The 23,480-nt window shown below is 39.1% G+C and overlaps 1 protein-coding gene across 1 annotated transcript in view; it reads right to left on the bottom strand.

Annotated features, from left to right (window-relative positions):
• Positions 1 to 3,181: 3,181 nt before the first annotated feature.
• malrd1 (MAM and LDL receptor class A domain containing 1) overlaps positions 3,182 to 23,480 on the bottom strand; it is a 78,004-nt gene continuing 57,705 nt past the window's right edge. The window contains exons 21-32 of the mRNA XM_062441417.1: positions 21,934 to 22,062; positions 21,714 to 21,836; positions 16,727 to 16,884; positions 14,709 to 14,910; positions 13,923 to 14,201; positions 10,255 to 10,380; positions 8,781 to 8,847; positions 6,653 to 6,744; positions 5,644 to 5,740; positions 5,470 to 5,530; positions 3,489 to 3,593; positions 3,182 to 3,388 (exon numbers count right to left, since the gene is read on the bottom strand). Coding sequence (XP_062297401.1) covers positions 3,302 to 3,388; positions 3,489 to 3,593; positions 5,470 to 5,530; positions 5,644 to 5,740; positions 6,653 to 6,744; positions 8,781 to 8,847; positions 10,255 to 10,380; positions 13,923 to 14,201; positions 14,709 to 14,910; positions 16,727 to 16,884; positions 21,714 to 21,836; positions 21,934 to 22,062 — 1,526 coding nt within the window. The 3' untranslated portion in view covers positions 3,182 to 3,301. The remainder of the gene's footprint in view (positions 3,389 to 3,488; positions 3,594 to 5,469; positions 5,531 to 5,643; positions 5,741 to 6,652; positions 6,745 to 8,780; positions 8,848 to 10,254; positions 10,381 to 13,922; positions 14,202 to 14,708; positions 14,911 to 16,726; positions 16,885 to 21,713; positions 21,837 to 21,933; positions 22,063 to 23,480) is intronic.

Below are 23,480 nucleotides of genomic sequence, written 5' to 3' on the forward strand. Positions count from 1 at the left end.
TGAAAATGTATTTTCTTAAAGTAAAACAGAAAACAAGTAAGAGCTCTGGCTCTACTTAAGCACAACATTGTTTGAGGTAAATGCTAATGTAACCACACTAAAACATCACAATTACAATACTAATGTTTAGCAAGTATAATTTACAATGTTTATCATCTGTTTGCAAAATGTCTTAAACCAACAGAAGAGGATCCACCAAAATATTACTTAAGAAAGTATGTTAAAACAAAACAAAAAAGAGCTGAAGCTCTACTTTAAAAAAAACATTGTTTGAGCTAAATACTAACGTCACCATAGCATGGTAAAAAAAATATGTACAAATGTCTTAATTCAATAGAAGAGGAGCCAGAGGTACAACTATATATGTTTTGTTTTTAAAAGGCCAAACAAAGAAAACGTATACTTAAGAAAGTATACTTAAAATAAATAAAACAAAAAAAGGAGCTCAGGCTGTAGTTTACCACAACATTGTTTCAGCTAAATGCTAACGTAACTATGCTTAAACACCACAATGCTAACGTAACCATGCTTAAACATCACAATGCTAACGTAACCATGCTTAACCATCACAATGCTAACGTAACCATGCTTAAACATCACAATGCTAACGGTTAGCACAGGTAATGTTTGCAAAATGTCTTAATCCAACAGAAGAGGATATATTCAAGATCATGCAGAGTGGCAGGTATTGCTTTAAATTGTCTTTTATAATCATGTTTGTCGTTTTAATCTAAGTCTCTTTAGAATAGGTTTTTGTACTGCTGTGTTTTATTTATTTATCCATTTATTGTCTGTATGGCACTGACCTGAGAAAAATGAATTCCCTTTGTGGACAAAATATGAACAGATGCAACTCTGGTATTACTTGTATAACAAAATCTGACTTTAATTGATGTAAATTTAATCCTACGTACATTTAGAATAACAGCCTGAGAGGAAATATTCCCTTTAGAATACACAACACTATACTAATAAAGTACATAATTATTGTAAATCATCATGTTGATTATTAAATATGACAGGGCCATTTATGATGGCATGTCTAATGAGACGCGGCTGAGAAGAACCATGACTTGAACACTCATGAAAATTATAACAGACTGGTTTAACTGTGCTGTTAATGATCCATCTGGTCTTCGCTTCTTGATAAAGAGACTTGGAGACTCTGTTCACGCCACTTACAAAACAGCTGGGACTCTTAACTTGTAATGGATTTTAATGTGCAAATAAAACAGGGGCAAACTATTTTATTTGCACTTGTGAGGATTAAAAAGGATCACTAATGAAGTCAGGACTCCATTTGGAGGCTCCTTGTGTTCACTGGAGCCTTGCAGTTCAATGAAGTGGATGTTTTCTGCTTTTGCCAGCACTAAAGAAAACCTTAATCACCATGCACAGCACCCACAACCATTTCTGAAAGTGAGAATATTGTCGCACTGCCAATAAACTTCTAAATTGACCGTAGTAAGTGCTCAAAATGGCTAAAATTAATTTTCTCGGGGGGTTTTGTTCTCATGCCCAGTTTGGCTTATTGTGTAGAGTTGGATATTAATGTTCTACTGTTTTGGGTAATTGTTCTTTACTGTGTCCTAAATATCATACTATAGACTATTATACCGACATAACTGCAATATATCAGATCACCATTATGCTCATGGTCATGTTTATCCAGTACAAGTCATAGATAGGTTGCTTGTAACTTTAATTATACTGTATCTAGCCTACAAATATATACTGTATATCAGGGGTCAGCAGTTAGGTTCCATGATGGGCCAGTTTTTAAGGATTTTTCCTGGGGGTGTTAATCGATGCCGTGAAAATGCAGGTTTATATTTTTATTTCTTCTAATTAATTTAAGGATAAAACAGATTTACAACACAATTAAAGATTATATCCAAATGGGAAAATGGCATCAACACAGCATTTCTGTTCCACACTGCCAAATGTTGTTGAATTTCAAGTATTAAACTTTAATTTCTGGAAGGTTTATTGGACTTAAGATAGCTTAACACTTTTAATGCCTCTGCTGGTGTGGGGGGGCAGGGCAATAATTGGGATTTAAAGGAGCCTTGTGTTGATTTTGCTTCTTGTAGGTTTGTGAAAAATATGTTTAAGTTTTGACGTAAACTACAAAAGTCAGAATTTTCATCAGAAGGGCCAAATATTTTTCGCTGCAGGGCCGATTTTGGCCCATGGACCACTATTTGCTTGCCTCTGATGTATATGGTTAGGCTATCTATGTAAATACATACAGTACATAAACATACAAAGCATATGTGTGTTTATTTCCTTTATTTTTATGTCCCTTTTTTTCTTATGACAGCTACACAAACATCCATAAAACATTATAAGTATTCAAAATAACATTATATTTCATGAATTTGTTCTCATGCCCATTTCGACAGGTCTCTGACTCTTTAAAACAATAATCCATCTTAAAACTGGTAATTGATTTTTACTGCCCAGTATTGGACTCTTTAAGGGAATACTTTGACATTTTTTGGGGGAAATGTGTTTATTTAGTTTCTTGTAGAAAATTAGATGAGAAGATTGATACCACCATGGTTAACTTGGCTCAGCATGAAGACTGGAAAGAAGGGGGGAAAGACACGTAAACCTCCAGTGAAATACAACCTAACATTTTCTACAGATTAAACAAACAAGATATGACATGCTAATTACAGATGTTTAGAGGCAGTAGAGTTTGATTGTGTTGCCTTTGGACAAAACCAGACTGGCTGATTCGCCTTGTTTTCCAATCTTTATGCTAAACTTTTCTTTGGTATTTTGCCTTTATTTAAGCCGTCAACGTAGCGAGACAACAAACAAGGGTCCACCAGCTGGGATTCAAGCTGTGGAATTGCAGTGCAGTATATGGTAAGCGCTTTAACCATTACACCACCTGTTGCTTCATTTTTAACAGAAAGATTTCTCATCTAACTCACAGCAAGAAAGAAAAATATGCTTAAAATCATACTTCCCAAAACGCCAAATGTTGATTTTACACCCGTCTTTGCAGCTTCACCACATCTACACTGCTGTTCATCTCTCAGTCTGTATTGAATTCAACAATCATGGGATGAATTTTGAACTTTTTAGCTTTCATCCAGGACCGTATCGATGTGGAGTATCGCCTCAAAACTAATAATAATTTAGGTATCAATCACAGCGTTGGATCAGATTTGACTTTCAAATACCTCCCTGTCAAAATATAACTTAAATCCATTGTTTCCCACCACATGGCACCTCAGCGGGTCAAGACAAACCGATCAAGTATAAGCACACACTGTTTGACCCGCATCTACTGCGGTGCAGGAGAAGCATCGGAGGGGTAATTGTACATCGGGTTGGCGAAGGACAGCTTGGCGTCTCTCCAGGTCGATCCCTGCTGTGGACAGACACACAAAAAGAGACATACATCAACGCCGCTGACTTCTGCACAGATAATTAAAGTAAAAGGCCGAAGGGGCTGAGTAGAGACAGCTTACCTCCACCTCTCTCCTCCACGGGTAGACACTGATGGAAAGCCCCCTGCTGTCACTCCTCCTGGGGTTAACACCGGGGTAACTGCCTGGCTTTTCATCGGATGGGAGCTGAGGGGGGAAAGAAAATCATGATGTACACAGGCTTAAAATTAGATGAGCTTTAATGTGTGAGAGCACATGAAATGCAGGCGCAATTAAATCCAAATTGACCCGTTACACGTCCATAATTACACCCCTAACCCCCATAAAACATTTCCATCATCTTCCAAAGGTAAGAATAATCGCAGACTGTTTCTGTTCCCGCTGCTCGGTTGTGTTGTGGAGGAACCAGTTCACACCTACACCTCTCTATTTATAGCTGCGTCCTCTCCGGCAGCCACATGAAAGCAAACATGTACAGACATGACTTTACAAATAGAGAATATACTGAAATACATCTTTATGGGTTTTGTGTGTGTGTTAGTAGAATATGACAGAATATGATGAAGAAGAAGTATGGTTTGGTTGTCGGCATTATAAAACATATTCCTCTAATATATGTGAACATGGGTCTCTTAAAGTTTCCTACTGCATTACACACACACACACACACACACACACACACAAGCATTAAATCTATGATAATCTCCATCATCAGACTCATGACAGCGGTGGCTCTCAACATCACTCTCACTTTTATTACTGAGTGACACTCGCTGCTGATAAAAAACGTGCATTTGTGCTCCGACATGCAGCTCACTCATGTTGACATATTTTGACACACACACACATACACACACTCATAAATGGACACACACATAAAAGCCATTATCCAAATGGAATAGCTGTCATTGTATCGTCTACCCATGCTTGGATCTTTTTGGTGGCAGCAGGTGTAACAGTAGAGCTCAAAATGGCAGCAACAAAGCAGACAGTGGGTGGACACAATAATAGAAACACCTATGGACAGTAACTAAGTACATTTACTCACTGTACTTAGTAAACTGTACTTAAGTAAAGTAGAGTAGTAGTAGAGTAGTTAAGTAAGAGTATTTCCATGTTACGTGTCTTTATACTTCTACTGCACTACATTTCAGAGGTAAGGAAATATTGTGATTCTTATAGATATAGTTACTAATGACTTTTTAGATGAAGAAAGATTCTTATATAAATATATAATAACATTTTTGGCTTGTGACAATATATAAAAGAGCAATGTGTAGCTGGGATTATTGTCATGTTTCTGATAAAGGTATATGAGTTGTTACCATCTTAATTTATCAGATAGTTTTTTAAATAACAGTTTGAGGCCCAAAGAGATAAAATCATGCAATATTTCACAAAAAAGCATATAAGTATAAATTTGCATAGCAGACATGTAGTTTTTTCTTCTTTCCTCTCCTATTAATCATCTTATGGCCCCTCAGATTTATTTTGGGACCCTTGAGAACCCCTAGTAATTCCCAAGGTTGGGAATTACTATACTAGACTACAGGTATATAAAGTTCACATTACATTATAATAAATCACTGCAGAATGAGAGCTTTGACTTTAAGTGCTTTAAGTGCATTTTGCTGATAATACTTCTGTATTTTCACTTGTGTGAGATTTAAATGCAGAATTTAATTTTTACTACTGGTGTAAAATATATTTCTCAAGCTTATTATGTCATCTCTTTGTTCATATTTGGTTATTTTTTAAACTGTAGCTTTTGGTGTTGAACTTCATCCGATTATTTAGCTATTATGTCTATTTGCTGTATTTGAACCACAGAAACAAAAACATCCACAGCTGCACATAAACCGCAAAATCAATAACCCTAAATCAAGAATGTAATCTAGCAGAAAGGCTCGACGTTCACCTTCTGACCTCCTCTAATGTTAGATCCACTTATTGAATAAATGTGAGCAGAAGGGTAGAAAAATTAGATTTGTATAGCTGAGAAACCGAATGTTGCCCCGAACAGAATTTGCTGATGATTAATTGGACATTTCTATGCACTGACCTTTGCTCTGCAGTCAGAAGCTGCGTTATCCATCACCCCGTAGTCCATCGGGTTGGGTTTTCTGTGGAGCCAGCAAACGCTTTACTCATCATCACCGCTTTCATCTTCAACAACATCATCAGTTTATAAAGACAAAACATCAGCGTGCTTGTCATTATTGCAGCCAGGACTCACATTGAGAAGCATTTTTTCTTGCACAAAGCCAAAATGCAGACGGCGACTCCGGCGACCAGCAGCAGCAGTCCGATACCGATGCCAACATACACAGATTCTACACAGGAAAGAGGTCAATGAAATTCTCACATAGTGTTTTAATGAGCTGCAAAGACATTAACAAGTTAGCGGAGGATGCAGGGAATGAATTCAGGTGAGACGGCTGCATTCACACCAAAAACTGTCACATCCTGCCTGAACTTTCTGTTTTGTTTTGAAACTGCACTTTACTTCCTGTGATTTCCCGCCTTAGTTGATTTCCTCATGTGCTTCACCTGTGTCCTGTTTGTATTACTTCTGTATTTAAATCTTGGTTTTCTGTTAAGTTTCGTCAGTTTTCACCAGTTCTTGTAAGTATTTATTTTTCATTGGGTCTGTTCTGCTCAGTCCTTTTGGTTGTTTGTGCACACATCCAAGAAATAAAGCCTTTATGACTTCAGTCTCCTACATTTGGGTCCACCTGCTCAGCTTTACGTGACAAAAACAGCAGTCCTCTTCCCATTCATTTAAATGAAAGGTAGTAAGTTCAGGCTGCAGGAGTGGGGACCACATGGGGTTCAGAAGTTGAACCCGAACCAACTTTTGCAACATAATGCTCCAGTGGCAAATCATGCAAGCTGGCGAGTCTTACAACCGTGCCATGAAGGAGTACAGAGACATTTCTAGGACATTTCTCTTCATTTGAAAGTGTTAAAAGTTATAGTTTGTCATCAGCTTCCCAACTTATTTAAAAAAAGACGAGAAAAAGATGATAGAGGTTCAGAGTGAATGAAGAGAGGGAGCTGCAGTAGCGAAAACAAAGCAGTAAAATAGAGAAATAACATAAATTTTTGTTTGTTTCACACCCTGTGTACAAATAAAAACACACACACACACCTCCATACAACCCTGCAGGAAGGTGCTGCAGTGTTAGATTTGGTGTGAACGCAGCCTGTTAGAGACAAGCAGTGAGGTTTTTTTAATTTATTACCCATCAGTGTTTCGTCTGGTGTCGGCGGCGGCGTGGAGAGAGTTGGCTTGCTCCTCACATTGCAACGGTTTCCTGTCCATCCCCGATCACACCTGTGATCAGTAACAAACAAAACAAACTAAAACAGTCATTCTGTTACCATTTTCATCATCATAGCGTGAAGACAATCATCTGTTATTTGTGTTGCTCCTTTCAAGAAAAGAAGGACATTTTAAAGGAATGTGGAAATATAAACATGGAAGATTAAAGTATATCACTGATTTTATTCTATTGTTTTCATATTGTTAACAAATCCCAAAATCCCATGAAGACCAAAACCAACAATAAATGGATACTGATAGTTTATTGTTTATACCAAGAACATGAGCACTGAAGTTTATATAGAGTCAATCTTACATACAAAATCTGCTAAAACCAATTAAATGAAATTTTAAATTGCCTTTATCAAACAAAAAAAAATTAACTATATATTTGTGACATGTTGTAAAGATTTAGGTTTAGTAGGAATGAATGGGCTTGGAGTGAGATGAGGGTTTGAAGGAAATCAAATAGTAGTGAGAGCCACAGTGACACATTGTTGGTTTTGGTAGTTTAATGAGATTCCTTTGAGAACAAAACATCATAAAATACTAAAATAGATCAAGCAAATCAATCTTTATTAAAACCTGTTCTCATAAACATTTTCTCACACCATTTTTTAAAAACAAAAATCCCTATCTTGACAAATGGTGGAGTATGTCTGGGCTGGACATCCAATTCGGAAACAGAGACTAATTGCAAATAGTTTGGCCCGTCTGGTGAGCTGCATATCTGGGAAAGAAAGCAAGTCCCTCTTCTCCTAAACTAAGACTCAGCTCCAAGTCAACATCTGTTCAATATCAGCTTGATTTCTGAGCAACATTGACCTTCTAATGTGAAACACACAGCTCTCAGCAAAGCCAGAGTGGGTGTCATTATCATTCAAAGGGGGTCAGGGTACATATTGTGTGACAGTCTGGCCATGACAGTGGGCCGTCCCTGGCCCGGTTCCCTGGTGGATCCTGCTCAGCAGAGTGTAGGAACGTGATTCAAATACTGAGCCAGAGGTGCCCTCCAATGCTGGCCTCGGGTTCTGCTACAGAAGGGCTGTTATCAAGCCTGGAAGAGCTACAGAAGCTCCTCACCACACCGCGGAGTGAATGACAGCGGTCCTGTTACATAATGAGAGGGGGCAGCGGTGGCAGAGCTGTGTTGGGGAATGTTGGACAGGGGGAATAAATAAGAAGAAAATCAAACACAAGGAGGCTGAATGACAGAATAAAAGAAGGGGGACATGCAGCAATTCTGCCACAAACAGCAGCACAAATATCTTCACTTCCCAGAAAAACAAGTTAAATATTTTTCCTGCTCCGGCGTTCCCTGCGATTACATTTGCAATAATGTGACACTCTAATTGCACTTGTGGAAAACAAGCATCTTGCCTGCTGGACTGTTCACATCCATTCTTGGGGGGGGAGAATCGAGCCTCCCTGACATGAGGATGGAGAGAGAGGAGATTCACTGGCGCATAATGAAGTTAGCAGATCCAGCAGCAAAGGCTCATAATTGTATTCTTACTTTCATGATGGAATATCTCATTGCAGACATTCCAAACTGCTGATGCAGGGGACGAGATTCATGAGCTTCCTAAAAAACCTCCAACAGAGCGGCTGCAGTGTCTGCCTCGAACGTGTTTTAATAATTGAGGCCGTTCTGTTCGCCAGCCTAACGGCCTCTCGGCAGATTAATCCGCTGCATGATGCATGCTTTTTTGTGGTCTAACCCAGTAAGACTATCGGTAGTGGGGATCGTGTTTAAATATTGACCAGGAGAATCCATCAGCGGATTCCCAGGAAACACTGAGCCGGTGGACAAATGAAGGCAGAACCACCCGGGTTAAGCTGTGGGGGATAAGCAGATTCCCACATGCTTCATGGAGCGTGTCTTTTCCAGGGAAAGAAACAAGACTGATGGGATTTCCATGTTTTAAGTCTTACAAAAGAGAGATAAAGGATGGGAGGAGTAGCAAGAGCAGACATGTTACTTATCTGTGTGCATGTTTATGAGTGTGTGTAGGTGTGTGTGTGTGTTCTGGTGCACGTCAACTTACATGCAAACAGGCCCGTGTTTCTCCACCCGACATGAGCCAAGACCCAGGCAATACATCGGAGGACAATCTGCAAATGACTCAAAATTAACCGATCGTAACGGCCAGAAAGCAAAAAGAGAAAATCAGAAGTTTTTCCTTGGCTCTCTTTCTCTGTCACCAATCCATTTCTGTCTTCACCTGTGAGGTTATAAACATGCAGTACACTCGAGCACGTTGCTGCTCTGACATCAGAACATGAAACGGGTGACTTATGTTGCCAGGGGGAAACGGTACACTGTTGAGCGTCGTCCATTAACCTCTGCAGAAGCTGTTCGTGTCTCCAGTGCGTCTGCTGATGGCTGTTCTCGTCTGTATAAGTTTTGTGAGGGTTATCAGGGTTACCATCAAGTGTGAAACACCATTATGAATCTCTGAAGTCCTGTTAAAGGGACCGTGGGGGGAGCCGACAGGGAAGCTAAGAGTAAATGGGAGGTTCACTCTTTTTTCGCCCCCCTGGAGAATTTACAGATTTCATTATCTGATGTCAGATGTCAGAGCGGCTGCACGCTTGAATCTGTTTCCTCTCAGGTGAAGACACAAACAGAAGTTGTAATGGATTTTGGCAGCATGCTGTAAAGTGTGAGTTGTGATTTGAAGACTAAACAGCCACACATGAAGATGTACTGAGAGTCACTGCTTAGGCTGGAAATGAGCAGACATGAGTGAAGGTTTGGCAACACTGACTGGTGACATTTGAGAGTAAAATATAGAGAAAAGAACAAAGGTATGGGGTAAATTAAATTGCATATTTATGTATTTTAACACTTTGAGAAACATCACAATGACTGACCGTTAAGTATTTACCCTCCTGTTGTCCTCCCGGGTCAAATTGACCCCATCTCTTTTGACTCTTCCTTCTTTCCTCCCTCTTTCCTTAATTTTTCCTTCGATCTTCCCCTCCTTACATACTTCTTTCCTCAGTTCCTTCCTTCTTTCCTTCCTCCCTTCCTTCTCTCCTTACTTTTTTCCTCTTTTCCTCCCTCCCTCCCTTCCTTCCTTCCTCTTTTCCTCCCTCCATCCCTCCTTTCTTTCCTTCCTTCCTTCCTCCCTTCCTCCTTTCCTTCCTTCCTTCCTCCTTACTCTTTTCCTTCCTTCCTCCATCCCTCCTTATTCCTTTCCTTCTTCCTGTCCTTCCTTGACCTGAGGACAACAGGAGGGTTAAAGGAGCAGTCTGTAGAATTAGTGTAATCAGATTTGGCAAAAATGGAACATAATACTCCTTTATAAGTATGTTTTAATGAGTATATAATCCCATGAAACTAAAATGAGCCATTTATATCTACATAGGTAGCAGGACATCCTCCACAGAGGCACTGCCATATTTCTGGAGTAGCCCAGAATGGACGAACCAACTATTGCCATGTCTGTGCTTGGAGGTAAAACTGTGGCTAATGGCAAAAAGCTCAAAAGTGGACAGTTTCATTCTGTATGTTACCATGGCAGCTGGTCTCATCAGAGAGGAACGGCAGACAGTCGGCAGAGTGGTCACAACGCTTTTGAAGTGGGATACAACCGGGCGATCCTTCACACACCAGTTCTCCCAGCTCACACTGCAGCAGAGCTGGTGGAAAAAATGAGAGGCAGAAGCAAAATGGAGAGAGAGAGAGAGGAGTGAACAGGGTGTTTGAGAGGTGCATTCACATGTCACTAAAGTATGTGCCGACCACAAATGGGATAAAGACACTAAGTAAAAACTGATGCTTAGGCAGTTAATGTGTAACCTTGTTTAATGTCTCTGCTGCACATTACTCAGCTCACCATTTAAGAGTTTTTTAAGAAGACATTGTGCCAAAATTCATACAGCTCATTGCACTTCTTGGGGTTAGAAAAAAAAACAAAAAACAACAACTATGTTTCTGGCCTGGAGGGCAGAGAGAGAAAACAGCAACAAAAAGAATCAAGAGTCAATTCTGCACAGTTCAAAGAATGACTGCAGGAAAGAAATCAGAAAAAACAACTGAGTTTGCTTGAGCATTAAAGCGACTGACCAGCATGTTTGCAGGAATATACAAACATCTCCATGCACTGTGGAAATATGTGGATTTAAACCAGAAATGCCTGTTCTGCTTCAGGATTTCAGCTTCTCATCACTTAAGCCTGCATTAACTAGTTTTTTTGGGCCAACACTGACATATTATAACCTTATAAGTTGATATGTTGAACTAGTTAGTAAACAGCTGCTTATTTCCACATCTGGCAGTTTCAGAGCAACATTATCTTTCATTTAGAGTCATGTTTCTGTCCACATGATAAATATAAGTCCAGTATTCACTCTCTTTTAGCTCTGTTTTTGGTCTCCACCAGCTCCTAAGAGAAATATCTGGCTCTTCAGCTGCTAAAAGCTCCACTATTGTTATGTGTCTCTCCCAGTCCGGCCCTCAGGCTTCTCTACCTGTTTAAAACTGGACTGGACTGGGAAGAAAGACAAATAAAAAGCTCCAGATTATATTTAACCCTTTACATACTGTTCATATTCTGACTCATAATTAATTTCTACACCAGTTCACAATCATAAATTCACCATCATTCATTAATTAATGTCCTTCTATTTGATTAAAAGACATTCACAATCACTATTTTGTGGTCCAGAAGAACATTTTATAGAATATGATGAATACAACAACATGTTTGAATGCTGATTTTTTTGTACACAATGGGTCACATTAGGGAAAGTCCAGCTAAAATAAATGTGTATAAAGTGCCATCTTAAACATTTCCGGTGTATGCCGGGTAAAAAAAACCCACGGATTCTACTTATATGGGCATCAGGAGGAGCATGAGGCGCCCTCCTGAACCTGTGAACCAATCAACCTGTCAATCACGACGTAGCCACGCCCTAATGCATACCCTGCTTTATCGTCAAATATAAAATCAGGGAGGCCAAAATGTCCCAAATGAACATCATACTGCATTGAAGAAGGCTTTAAACTAGCGATTGAGACCATAAACACATTTTGAAAACGTTTACTGAGGTTAGAAATCAAGTGAGAAGTTGGTGAATTCTCCATTGACTTGTATAGAGACGGAAGTCCTTTTGACACCAAAACAGTCGCCCCCTGGTGGCCTTTTGATAGAATGCAGTTTTAAGTTACTTCCGCGTTGGCCTCATTTCAGAGGACCGGAGCTCCCCGCCTGGTTAAAATGGACCCTAAACAGTATGTAAGGGTTAATGACCACTTGAGAAACTGTCACTTTCTACACTTTTCTGACTCTAACGGGAACAATGTTATTCAGAGCTGCAGTTGTCTTATAGTCCAATTTACACACAGTCTTAATATGCAGAGCACTGCGCCTGACAGATTTATGGTTTCTTGTTTATCAACTGTAATTCATATTAAAGGCTTGTAATATAGTGCTGAGGTTTGTTTGATCAGTGTGACTTGTTCACTTCAACTTATATTTATGTGATGCTCGGACAGTTTAATGAATGACGGTTTATCTATGAGAAGGATTGTATGTGTGGTTTCATTGTGGACTTTTTATTTGGCTTGTGGATGAAGTTCAGTTTTTGCCGGGAGCAGCTGTTGCTTTTTTGTGTTTTCTCTTGTGTTTTTTCCCCCAGCTTGCTCTTCCCTTCCCTTCCACATCCTGCCCTGCATCAGTCTCGTTAGCCCCGCTCTGCTCCGTGTGTGTTCCCCGTCCAATCAGCTCCCGGCTTTGCCCCTGTGTGTCTCGCCACCTGTTCCTCGTTGTTTCATTAGTTCAGATTTTTGTATTTAAATCCTGGGGTTTGGCTCGGTTTTGTTGGATCTTTTTTGTGCAGTGTTGTTCTGTATTCTGTTTGGCTCTGAGCTTTGTTGTTGTTGCCTGCATCAGCCCCCAAAATAAAGACATTATTCTTCAGCCTAGCTCAGACTGCAGTCTCATGCAATTGGCTCCATCTAACAACTATGTTCACCATCTAGATGTTAACTACTTCTGATTGTTATTCTGTGCTGAGCAGGCAGTGTACAGTACGCTTTGTAGAGCTCTTTCTCTCAAAAACAAAACAATGAGCTCGACGTTTCTCACATTACACATTGCCATCTGATACCATTAAATGATTGATTATAGCCACTTTAACCTTTGCATACTGTTCATATTTATATCCTCACAGTATGTTCTGCATCAGTTTTGACCCGGTCTAAGAATCCCCTCATAAAAAGTGTCTATACCAAATGTTGAACCACAGATCTATTTAGAAAGCATCAATAAATGGCCGATCAATGTTGAAGAGAGCAGAGACAGTGCATTTTTTAGGTTTGACATCACTCATTTTTGGATTAAAAAACATCTACTATCATGTAACATCATGTCCTATTTTACCTCAGACATGATAATGTAACATAGAAAAGTCTCTGTGGCAACAATGTGCTTCTCTCTCCTCTCCTTCCTCTCTCTCCTCTCAACCCCAACCGGCAGATGGCCGCCCACTTTGAGCCTGGTTCTGAGGTTTCTTCCTGTTAAAAAGGGAGTTTTTTCTTGCCATTGTCGCCAAGTGCTTGCCCATGTGGGAATGTTGGGTCTCTTTAAAATTAAACCTCACGAGTACAGTTTAGACCTACTCTATGTGTAAAGTGCCTTGAGATGACTTTGTTGTGATTTGGCGCTATACAAATAAAGATTGATTGATTGAACGTGGGCAAAGAATACACAAACATGGCAATTAGAGTTTCAGGTTTTTCCCTGATTTTGACTCACTCTGGAGAATCTAAAAGCCATATCAATACATGTGGGTCAAATTGAACCTAGAAAAGTCTCAATGAGCAAAAATTTGGAGTGTTTTTTAAAAGCTGTTAAATGTTAAAAATGGGTCAAATTTGATCCGAACAGTATGTAAGAGTATCTACAGTAAGGGTTAAAGGCACGATTGGTGTATCTGCTTTTCAAATACTTGATCACATACTTTACCTGTTCTTCCAGAAGTTCACAACACACATCAGCTGTTGTTGTTGTTGTGTGCCATAAATCTATATATTTGTTATGATTTATTATGTAACTATCAGACTCTAAAAATTACTGAAGCATTGGACTGACTCATCATGTTTGTTTCCCCCCATCTCTGCATTGGCACCAGTCCAGTCAAACACACACACACACACACACACACACACACACACTTACGGCAGCTGTGCTCATCCTCTCCGTGAGGACAGTCAGGGACCCGGTCGCAGCGCAGGATGGCCGGGAGGCAGACGTTGTTCAAACACTGGAAATGCCCAGCGGGACATCGGCCCTGAGGAGGAAGAGTTCCCGGTACCTCGATGGGACAATCCTCTTCATCGGACCGGTCGGCACAGTCAAACTCCTCGTCGCACCTCCAGCTCTCTGGGATGCACTGAGAGGAGTGTGCACACTGGAACTGGTTCAATGCACAGGTCGGAGGCTGGGGAGTTACTGGTGCTGAGGTTAACAGAGATGATACATACATATAATTACACATGCATTCACACACAGCATGAAAAACAGAGAGGTATGCTAATAGTCTGAGCTGCTACTTCTGTGGAAAGTCGGCCAGAGAAGCAGATCAGAGGTGAAGGGAGAGAGGAAGGGAGGGAGTGAGGAAACAACACAATATAAATGTAATTGCTTTCCCCCCCATTGCCCTGTGTGACATCCCACCGGCGCTGACCGACTCTCCACAGTGAATTTATATGGACCTACAGGGCAACAGGCTCCATTAAGTCACTACACTCCCCCCCCTTCCCCCCTGAGGGTCCACACAATTTATGGGGAAACGGAGAGAAGAGGAGCTTGGATGGTGGTGGGCAGAAAATGAGGAAACGGGAGAAGGTGAAATTTAATAAAAATGAGCCAAGTGCTGGAAGGAGAAAAAGTGCGAGAGAAGAAAGGGAGCATAGAAGAGAGGGGAGGAAATTAAAAAAAAACCTTAACTGGCTTTTACTGTACCTCCAACTCTACACTCCTCAGTGTAGGAGATGTCATCCAAGCCGATGGCCGTCCACATGTCTCCGCCCACCTCCGCCTGGAAGGTCACTCTGAAAGGAGCCGGGTTGGACAGGATGACATTAGCGTACGTCCACCGGTCGCCATGGTTTCCAGTGGCCGCCCACATCAGGAGACGGGTGCCGCTGGGTCCGACGGTGTAGACCTATTAACGCAGGGGGAAAAAAAGAAAGGTTGAGGTATGAGAGAAGAGAGATGGAAAGTTGTGGTGACATATTAATGTGACATTTCCTTTTAGTGTGGTTGGAAAACGCTGAGTAAGATTTGTGGTTTTGTGTGTCAGTAAAACTATTAGGCAAAAAAATAAATAAATAAAACACAAAAATGACTCAGTAGACAACATTTCAACCACTGATACAACCTCATAATAACACATTTATATGGCTTAAAAAGTCAGAATCAGAAATCCCCTATTTAACATTCATAAGTGATATATAAGCATTTAATTAATTGTTTATAATGCACTTTAATGTAATTGTAAGGTCATTTTAAATGTAAAGTATGGGTTATTTTGGCAATTATAACTTCTCCTATGAATAAATATTATATTATTACAACTGTATTTTACTATATTTTCATTAATCATCTGTTAATACATCAGCCTCCATGTAGATTAATGAGTCCACTTACACCCATGTTATAATGTGTTATAAACCATTTAGTACTGTATATTCTACTTACTGAATATTCTTACTATATTATTACCAGAATGGCATTTTGATAATACATTTTTTATATTTGTTGATTGTTCTTTAACCTTATTTTTGAACAGATTTACTTCCTCACAACAACAACGTTTCTGCTTACATTTATTTTTACTTATACTCAACATGCTGAGTGTTAAATGTGTTTCCTTTGCAAAGCTGATTTCTCTACAATTCTGAAACCTGCATTATTGACATCCATGTCTACTAACTTGCATCTTCTTCTTCCCTGCCTTTACCAGCATGTTCCTGCATTTCTGGCTGTGTTACCATCACCTGCAGATCACTAGAATAATGTGAAACCACTGGTAGGACTGTGTATCATGTCACATATGTGTCCTCATGTGCAAATACAACAGGGACACATTCATAATAAGCATACTAACTTTTTACTTTTTATCGCCGACTAGTGGTACAAACCTCCACAGGGTGCCTTTAAATATTTAAAATGTATTTATTATTATTTAATATGTATTAATTATCAACAATTTGTTTTAAACTGTGTATACTCTTTCAAATCATGTTAATTTTCTCACATTTTTTGCAAACTTTTCACTTTATACATAATTTAAACAATTTTAAAAAACAACTACCAAGTCTGTGAATTTGAAAGCTTTTCATTCATTATTTATAAAGACTTAAAATTGTTGTGTCCCTCTACAAATATACAAAATGGATTTGTATCAGTGTTATATGTGTACTTCCACACAGTAAGTACAACCTATAATATGTAAATACAGTGAAAAGCAGTCTTAATGTCTCTCATACAATATTTTTTTGGGCATTTTTACTGTGAACTAAGCTGCACTAATTTATATTCCACTTCAAATGAGGATACTGGTGTCATTATGAGTCTCAGCTGCTTCATCAGCGGCTGCATGTGGAGTACACTTCCTGTCTAATTAGCTGTTTTTTTTTGTTTGTTTTTTTAAATTAACCCGACGTACAAAGACACCCAAAAAAAGACACGGATACGGTGATGGAGTTTGTAAGGTGACGTGCTTTGATGGATCATTTCCTGGCTTTCATTCGCTCCTTCGGGTATCAGCTGATTGACAGTAAGCAGAGCAGTGATGTAGCGAGAGGAAAAGAAAACCTAAATTAAAGCCTTCGGGTTGACTGTGACGGATCATCTGACGGCAGAAACCATCTTTGGAAACTTGACGTGTGACACAAACTACAGTAAAAATCAAACAACAACAAAAAAAAAAAGAAGACTTTGAATCATTTATGTAAATGAAGCTCAGATTAAATCACCTTCAGCGTTCCCATCTTGTCAGATGTGCCCATGAAGAACCAGAAGCGCAGGTGACAAAGGCCGACACTCGCTGGAAACGGACTCCTGGTCGTCATCTTGGCGACTTCACCCTCCTTCTGAACCATCGAGTTAATATACAGGAAATTTCCTCTGCTACCTTTTTTTGGGGGGGGACATACAGTAGAGAGCTTTTTATGTATAAGGTACAAGTAATATTTCAATGTGATGAATGGCAAAGCTGATGCAGTAAAAGAAAATCCACAGGCTACACTCGTGCTCAACCATCCAATTCCAGCTTTACTGCAGAGAAGAAATCCAATAACTTTGTTCTGTTGGTTCCAATATACATGATATTTGGACAGAAGAAAGCACTTTGTGCTGTTGTGAAACGCTGTAGCCTGAAGCCAAGAGCAGCAACACAACACACAACACACAACACAGCAGCACAGAGTGTCTGCTGCTCCGCTAGGTTTTAGAGATGAGATTGTGTCTCTGCGCCATGCCAGAACAAAGTAGGAGTTTTCCACATGAGTTAAAGGGGGGATTTGAGGCCATCACAGCAAAACTCACACCCACCCACTCACCCACCCACCACCACACTGGCTTCTTCTCCTCTGGCTCAAAATAAATCAAAATATATACACAGAGAGAGAGAGAGCATATTCATTCAGATAAAGATGGCGGCTCAAGGATTCATCATTCACATGTTAACATCATCTGAAGCCTGCAGAGTCACGTGTGTGTCTTCTGTCTTTGTTCAGCTCTTCTGTGTGTGTGTGTGTGTGTGTGTGTGTGTGTGTGTGTGTGTGTGTGTGTGTGTGTGTGTGTGTGTGTGTATGTGTTTGTGTGTGTGTGTGTGTGTGTGTGTGTGTGCGCATGGTCGGGTTTATCGATCAGCTCTGTAGTGAGATCATAAGTTCCTCCTATGACACAGCGCCCAGAGTCCAGATTCATCTCAGCGATCAATATAAACTCACCCAGGCCAATCAGAAGTGGGTGTGGACCCAACGACCCGCCGATCAGCCAATAAGAGGGAGGGATAACAGACACAGAAACCATGACAGACACTTTGTCCTCACGCTCACAGGCAGCAATATTTAGGACGGTTTGATGACTTAACTAGTGCAAACAAAAACCTGCTGGAAATATTACTGAGAAGCCTGAGAGAGCTTTGAGATCACAGAGTGTTTATGTGAGCTGAAATGATTTTTTATTCTTGATCAAAGTCTGACAGGAGACGAGGAGACAGGCAGAGAGATAAAAGGGGGAATAAAACATGTAACAATGTGTGGATGCTGTGGTTTAGTTTAGTTTAATTTTGGTCATTTTTAAATGTATGCAACTCAAACACACATGTAAATAGATAAAGGAAATAATCATATGTCTGTTTTTTCTTCATCTGCCTTAGAAACAATGAACTCTAACCTTAAGGCAACCAGGGCGCCTAATGATTATTGAATTAATCGATTAGTCGACTCGAAATTATTCAGCAAACATCGTGACAAGCAGAAAACCAAAAAAAATCTCACATTTCTTTGCTATTCTTTGACATACGTATCTATGACAATGTGTGACATACATTATTTATTACATATGTAGCAGCCGATGATGTAATAAAAGTGCTGAACCAATACTGTAATAACTTTTTGCCAATAACGTAATAAGTTATACATGGTAAAAATAAAAAATCCTTTTTACAAATGTAATAACTGGAGCCAATACGTCATAATATAGTCATATCACTGTTTAAGTTTCATTTATTAGACATGAGGTGTCACACTTCCATGACACTTATTCTTACTATTGTCTCCTTCAAATATTTGTTTAAAGACTTGACCACAAACATACAAACTCCTAAACTTATTACACATTAGTGGCTCCAGTTATTACATTTTTAAAGGATTTTTTAATTACCAAACCAATAACGTATTAACTCATTACGATATTGGAATCTTATTATGTTATTGGCTGCTACAATATATGATAGTAAATACAAGATATTTGGGTTTCTAACTGTCACATTGAGCTCTGGAAAATGTTGTAGACATTTTATAGACTAAATGATTAGTTGATTAGTTGCAGCTTTGCACATTTAAAAAAAAAGTATAACAATGAAATAAACAACTGCTAAAAACTTCGCCTGACTGTAAACCTGACTCTGTTTTCCTTGTTTTTCTTTTTCTCTTTGTGAACTGTGTGTTGCCAAATAGTTTACTGTTCCTGTTCAATAAACCGCTGCTAATCAAAAACTCTAATTAGTTTTCTTAGTATTTTCATGCCGCTACACTTTCTTTATCAAGAATGTCGCCACAACAGCATCAACACAACGGCATCAACACACCAGCATCAACACACCGGCATCAACACATCAGCATCAACACAGCAGCATCAACACACCGGCATCAACACAACAGCATCAACACAACAGCATCAACACACCAGCATCAACACAACAGCATCAACACAACAGCATCAACACACCAGCATCAACACAACTGCATCAACACAACGGCATCAACACAACGGCATCAACACACCGGCATCAACACAACGGCATCAACACAACAGCATCAACACACCAGCATCAAGACAACAGCATCAACACAACAGCATCAACACAACAGCATCAAGACAACAGTATCAACACACCAGCATCAACACAAAAGATGAAATTACAACACGACAATGAATGAATGTAAATCACAGGTAAAGCTGCGTAGATGAAATGAAGGTTTTGTGTTGCCTTGTTTGGATCAGACTGACTGAAACCCAAAGAAGCGACCACAGTGATTAATACTCAAGGATTTTTCTTTCAATTAATCAGAAGCATAAACATGTTTTGAGACGACAGCATCACTGTACACAAGACAAACAACACGTCCGCTGCTGTTAAGCTCAGTTTGACTCAGCCTGACTCTGATCAGGATGTATTATTAACCCTCCTGTTTCCCAGCTGTCAAGTGGTAATTACTCAGAGCCGCCAGCGAGCTGAAGACACAGACGATGTCAGGACACTGAGGTTGTTTGTTCTTCATTTTAAGGAAATGTTATTTTGACAGCATTATTAATCTCTTCTTTCCTCATGCGGTGAGTTTTGAACACAAACGAGACCCTGAAGCACATTCACAGCTGTGTTTATGCTTCATTCTGTCCTAATGAAAAGGTCAAAAGGAAAAGAACTTAAAATTAAAGTTTCACTGAAAGCAAACACGTTGGATTCTTAACATTTAACCATTACTCTTTTAAATAATGTAAATAATGTCAGAATTATTTATTTATTTGAACTATTATTGTTCTTTATCCTTTGTCTTATTGCTGCTCTTCTATCTTACTGTCCACTTGCTGCTGTAATAATGCAAATTTCCCCATTGTGGGACTAATAAAGGAATATCTGATCTTATCTTATTTTAACCAATAAAACCAAAACGATGACCAGACCAAAGTGCTTTAAATGTCTGAACATAACCATGAAAAGTGTTCATCAGGCTTTCAGAGCTGCAACTACTAATCGATTAGAAGAAAATTAAACTACAACTATTTTGATAATAATACTGATAAATTACTGCAACTGCACCTTCTTCCTATGCAGCTGCCACTCGGGCTGAGCAATATATATCGATAGTGTGATATGAGACTACATCTTACAATTTGGATATCATAATATCATGACATGACATAAGAGTTGTCTTTTTCTTAGCTGCATTGTTTTTATCTAGTTGTCATGTTTTCATTTGTCTCTAAAAACAAAAATGTAGTGGCACCTATAATCTCATTATATGTAAAATATTATGACAATAAAGCACTCCACTCTATTCTATTCCATTCCATTCTACTCTATTCCATTCCATTCTACTCTATTCCATTCCATTCCACTCTATTCTATTCCATTCCATTCTATTCTATTCTACTCTATTCCATTCCATTCTATTCCATTCTACTCTATTCCATTCTACTCTATTCCATTCCATTCCATTCTACTCTATTCTATTCCATTCTATTCCATTCTACTCTATTCCATTCCATTCTATTCCATTCTACTCTATTCCATTCCATTCTATTCTATTCCATTCTACTCTATTCCATTCCATTCCATTCTACTCTATTCTATTCCATTCTATTCCATTCTACTCTATTCCATTCCATTCCATTCTACTCTATTCTATTCCATTCCATTCCATTGTATTCTATTCCATTCCATTCTATTTTTCCTGTTTTTAAAGGCAACATTATGGTTAGAAGATGGAATTTCCTGAGCTTACCAGACTGTTCCAGCTGTTCTATTATTTGCCTTTACTCACTTAGTCATTATATCCACATTACTAATGATTATTATTATTATATATACTATTTGGTCATAAATATCATGATATTTGATTTTATCCATATCACCCAGCCCTACCTGCCACTACTCAGGTTTGCGGAAGTTCCTTTCTTTTATTTTTTTCTTTATTTTTCTTTATAACATTTACTGCTTCTAGCTTCTGTTGTTGATTTTCTTCATCATATTTTGACAGTGAACTCAATATCTGAAGGTTTTGGACTTTTAATCTGACAAAACAAGCACATTTAAGACCCTTAAGACACTGTGAATCCAATTGTTTCACTATGTTTTGACACTTCATGGACAAAACTATCAAATAATTGATAATAAAAATATTATTAAGTTGAGTAAAGTAAAGCTTGAGTTGCTATGAGTGGATTTTGCAGACATTATGTTCAGTTTGCAACATGACAGATATGTTAATTAAAAATGTATATGATGTTGCAAATGAGCAAAATATAAACCAATTTAGAGGGACAAGTGGTTCTCCAAGTGGGGTTTCATGAGGTCTCAACAAGCATGGGGGAATAATATTCACTATAATTGCATCCATAAGTAACACAATGACAGAATGTGTGATTATTTGTGTGTATTTATATGTGTTAGTTTGAGAGGCTTCTGCTGTAGGAGACAGGAGGACGGTTGGCAGCAGATGGAGTACTGACCTGCACTGTGACTGATCCTCCAATCAAAGTCATCATCGAACTCCTGAGAAAGTCCGCAGCTCTTTTCCCACTGGTCGTCGGCCATGTTGAAATTACAGGCGCCTGGCAAGCTGAGTATGTGGTCTACGTGAGAGGCAGAGAGAGAGAGAGAGAGATGGAAAGGGTTTAAAAATAGACTCATTTCTAAATCCCAAAAAGCTTTTTTCCCATCTCGACTCACTGCAGTCTATCTCATCCGATTCATCAGCACAGTCGGCCTTGCTGTCGCACACCAGGTGGGACTCGATGCAGTGTCCGCTGCGACAAACGAAGTCTGTGACTGCAGGACAGCTGACTGGCTCCACAGCATCTAAAACACACAGAGCAACAAACATGAGAGTTCAACACATTCATATTCCTCACCAGGAAATCTCTATTTAAGAGCGCACCATTAGGGGTCAATGAGGTTTCTTTGTGTCCATGTGGTTTAGTTTAAATTTAAAGGGGTTCAAATATGAAAATAAACGTGTGTAAATTGCACACATTCTTTTTTTGTGGACCCAGCATCAAATTTCTGCTTTTAATCCATTTTGAGAGAATATATTAGAGGATTATGGCAAAAATGTCTAAGTGGTGTAACCATAAAAACTTTGTACCAAATAATTCAACTTGCTTAAAAACAGTAAATTGTCAATAAAACACCATATCAACTAGTCTGGCATGATCTTACATTATAACTGTTATATTAAATAAAGGTAATGGAATACAATTGTTCTAAATATTACATTTCATCTGGTTACCATGGAGATCAGGAAACATTTACATGTTTTAAATGAAGTCATTATTAGTATAAGTTCACTTAAATACACTGTAGGTGATAAAATATGTAATATTTATCATTCTTTTGTGGTTACACCATTTGACATTTTCAGGAGCATTCAGTCTTACTTTTGGTAAAAAATGGTGCAAATGTCATTTCAAATGATATAAAACCAACAAAAATACTATATGTACATTTTAACAAACCTGATGCTGCTTTTGAGACAATTTTTTAAGATATTTTTGAATTGCTCATCTTGCCAACCCTTATTTGTCACTAACCCTTAAATCGGAAGCTATCTCCTCTTTTCGTCAGTCAGATGAAATCTAATATCTAACATCAGAAAACAGCAACCAAGAAGAACAACTGTGTTTTATTAACGCGCAGCCTTCCTGAGAAGACTATAAACAAAAGCAGACAAGGGCCTGTCAGACGAATCAAAGCTTTCTCTTTCCTCCTGCTCCGCCTGGTTGGAAACAGAAACAGAGAGGAAGGAAAAGGGGATCAGGTGGATCAGAGACAGCAGCGCACAGTATAACTACATCATGTGCGTGCGTCCTTGCATGTATGTGAAGCGACTGTTAAACTTCAAAAAGGATGCATGTCTGCAGGTCAGCCGGGTCACTGCCATCGCTGAATGAAATGAAAATGCAGTTAAAGCTGATGGAAGTTGTTGCTCGGTTTTGGAGAGACAGTTCGTCTGCATGTCAGTCTGTGTTGATATAAGTTTCCACTTCTGTCTGTAGGTCAGATTTAACGTCTTGCTTTGGAAGAGTGTTTATATTTGTGAGCTGGAAACATCCCACATGGTGTCCAACCTTGTGCCAGGTCCTTGTTTTTAATGTGGAACCTTGTTTTTATGGGTCAAATTTACCCCATCTGTTTTATGTTCCTTCCTTCCTTCCTTCCTTCCTTCCTTCCGTCTGTCCTCCCTCCCTCCTTCTCTCTTTCTTTCCTTCCTCTCTCTT

The sequence above is a fragment of the Scomber scombrus genome, chromosome 20 (assembly GCF_963691925.1).
Source record: "Scomber scombrus chromosome 20, fScoSco1.1, whole genome shotgun sequence".
Taxonomy (NCBI): Eukaryota; Metazoa; Chordata; class Actinopteri; order Scombriformes; family Scombridae; genus Scomber; species Scomber scombrus.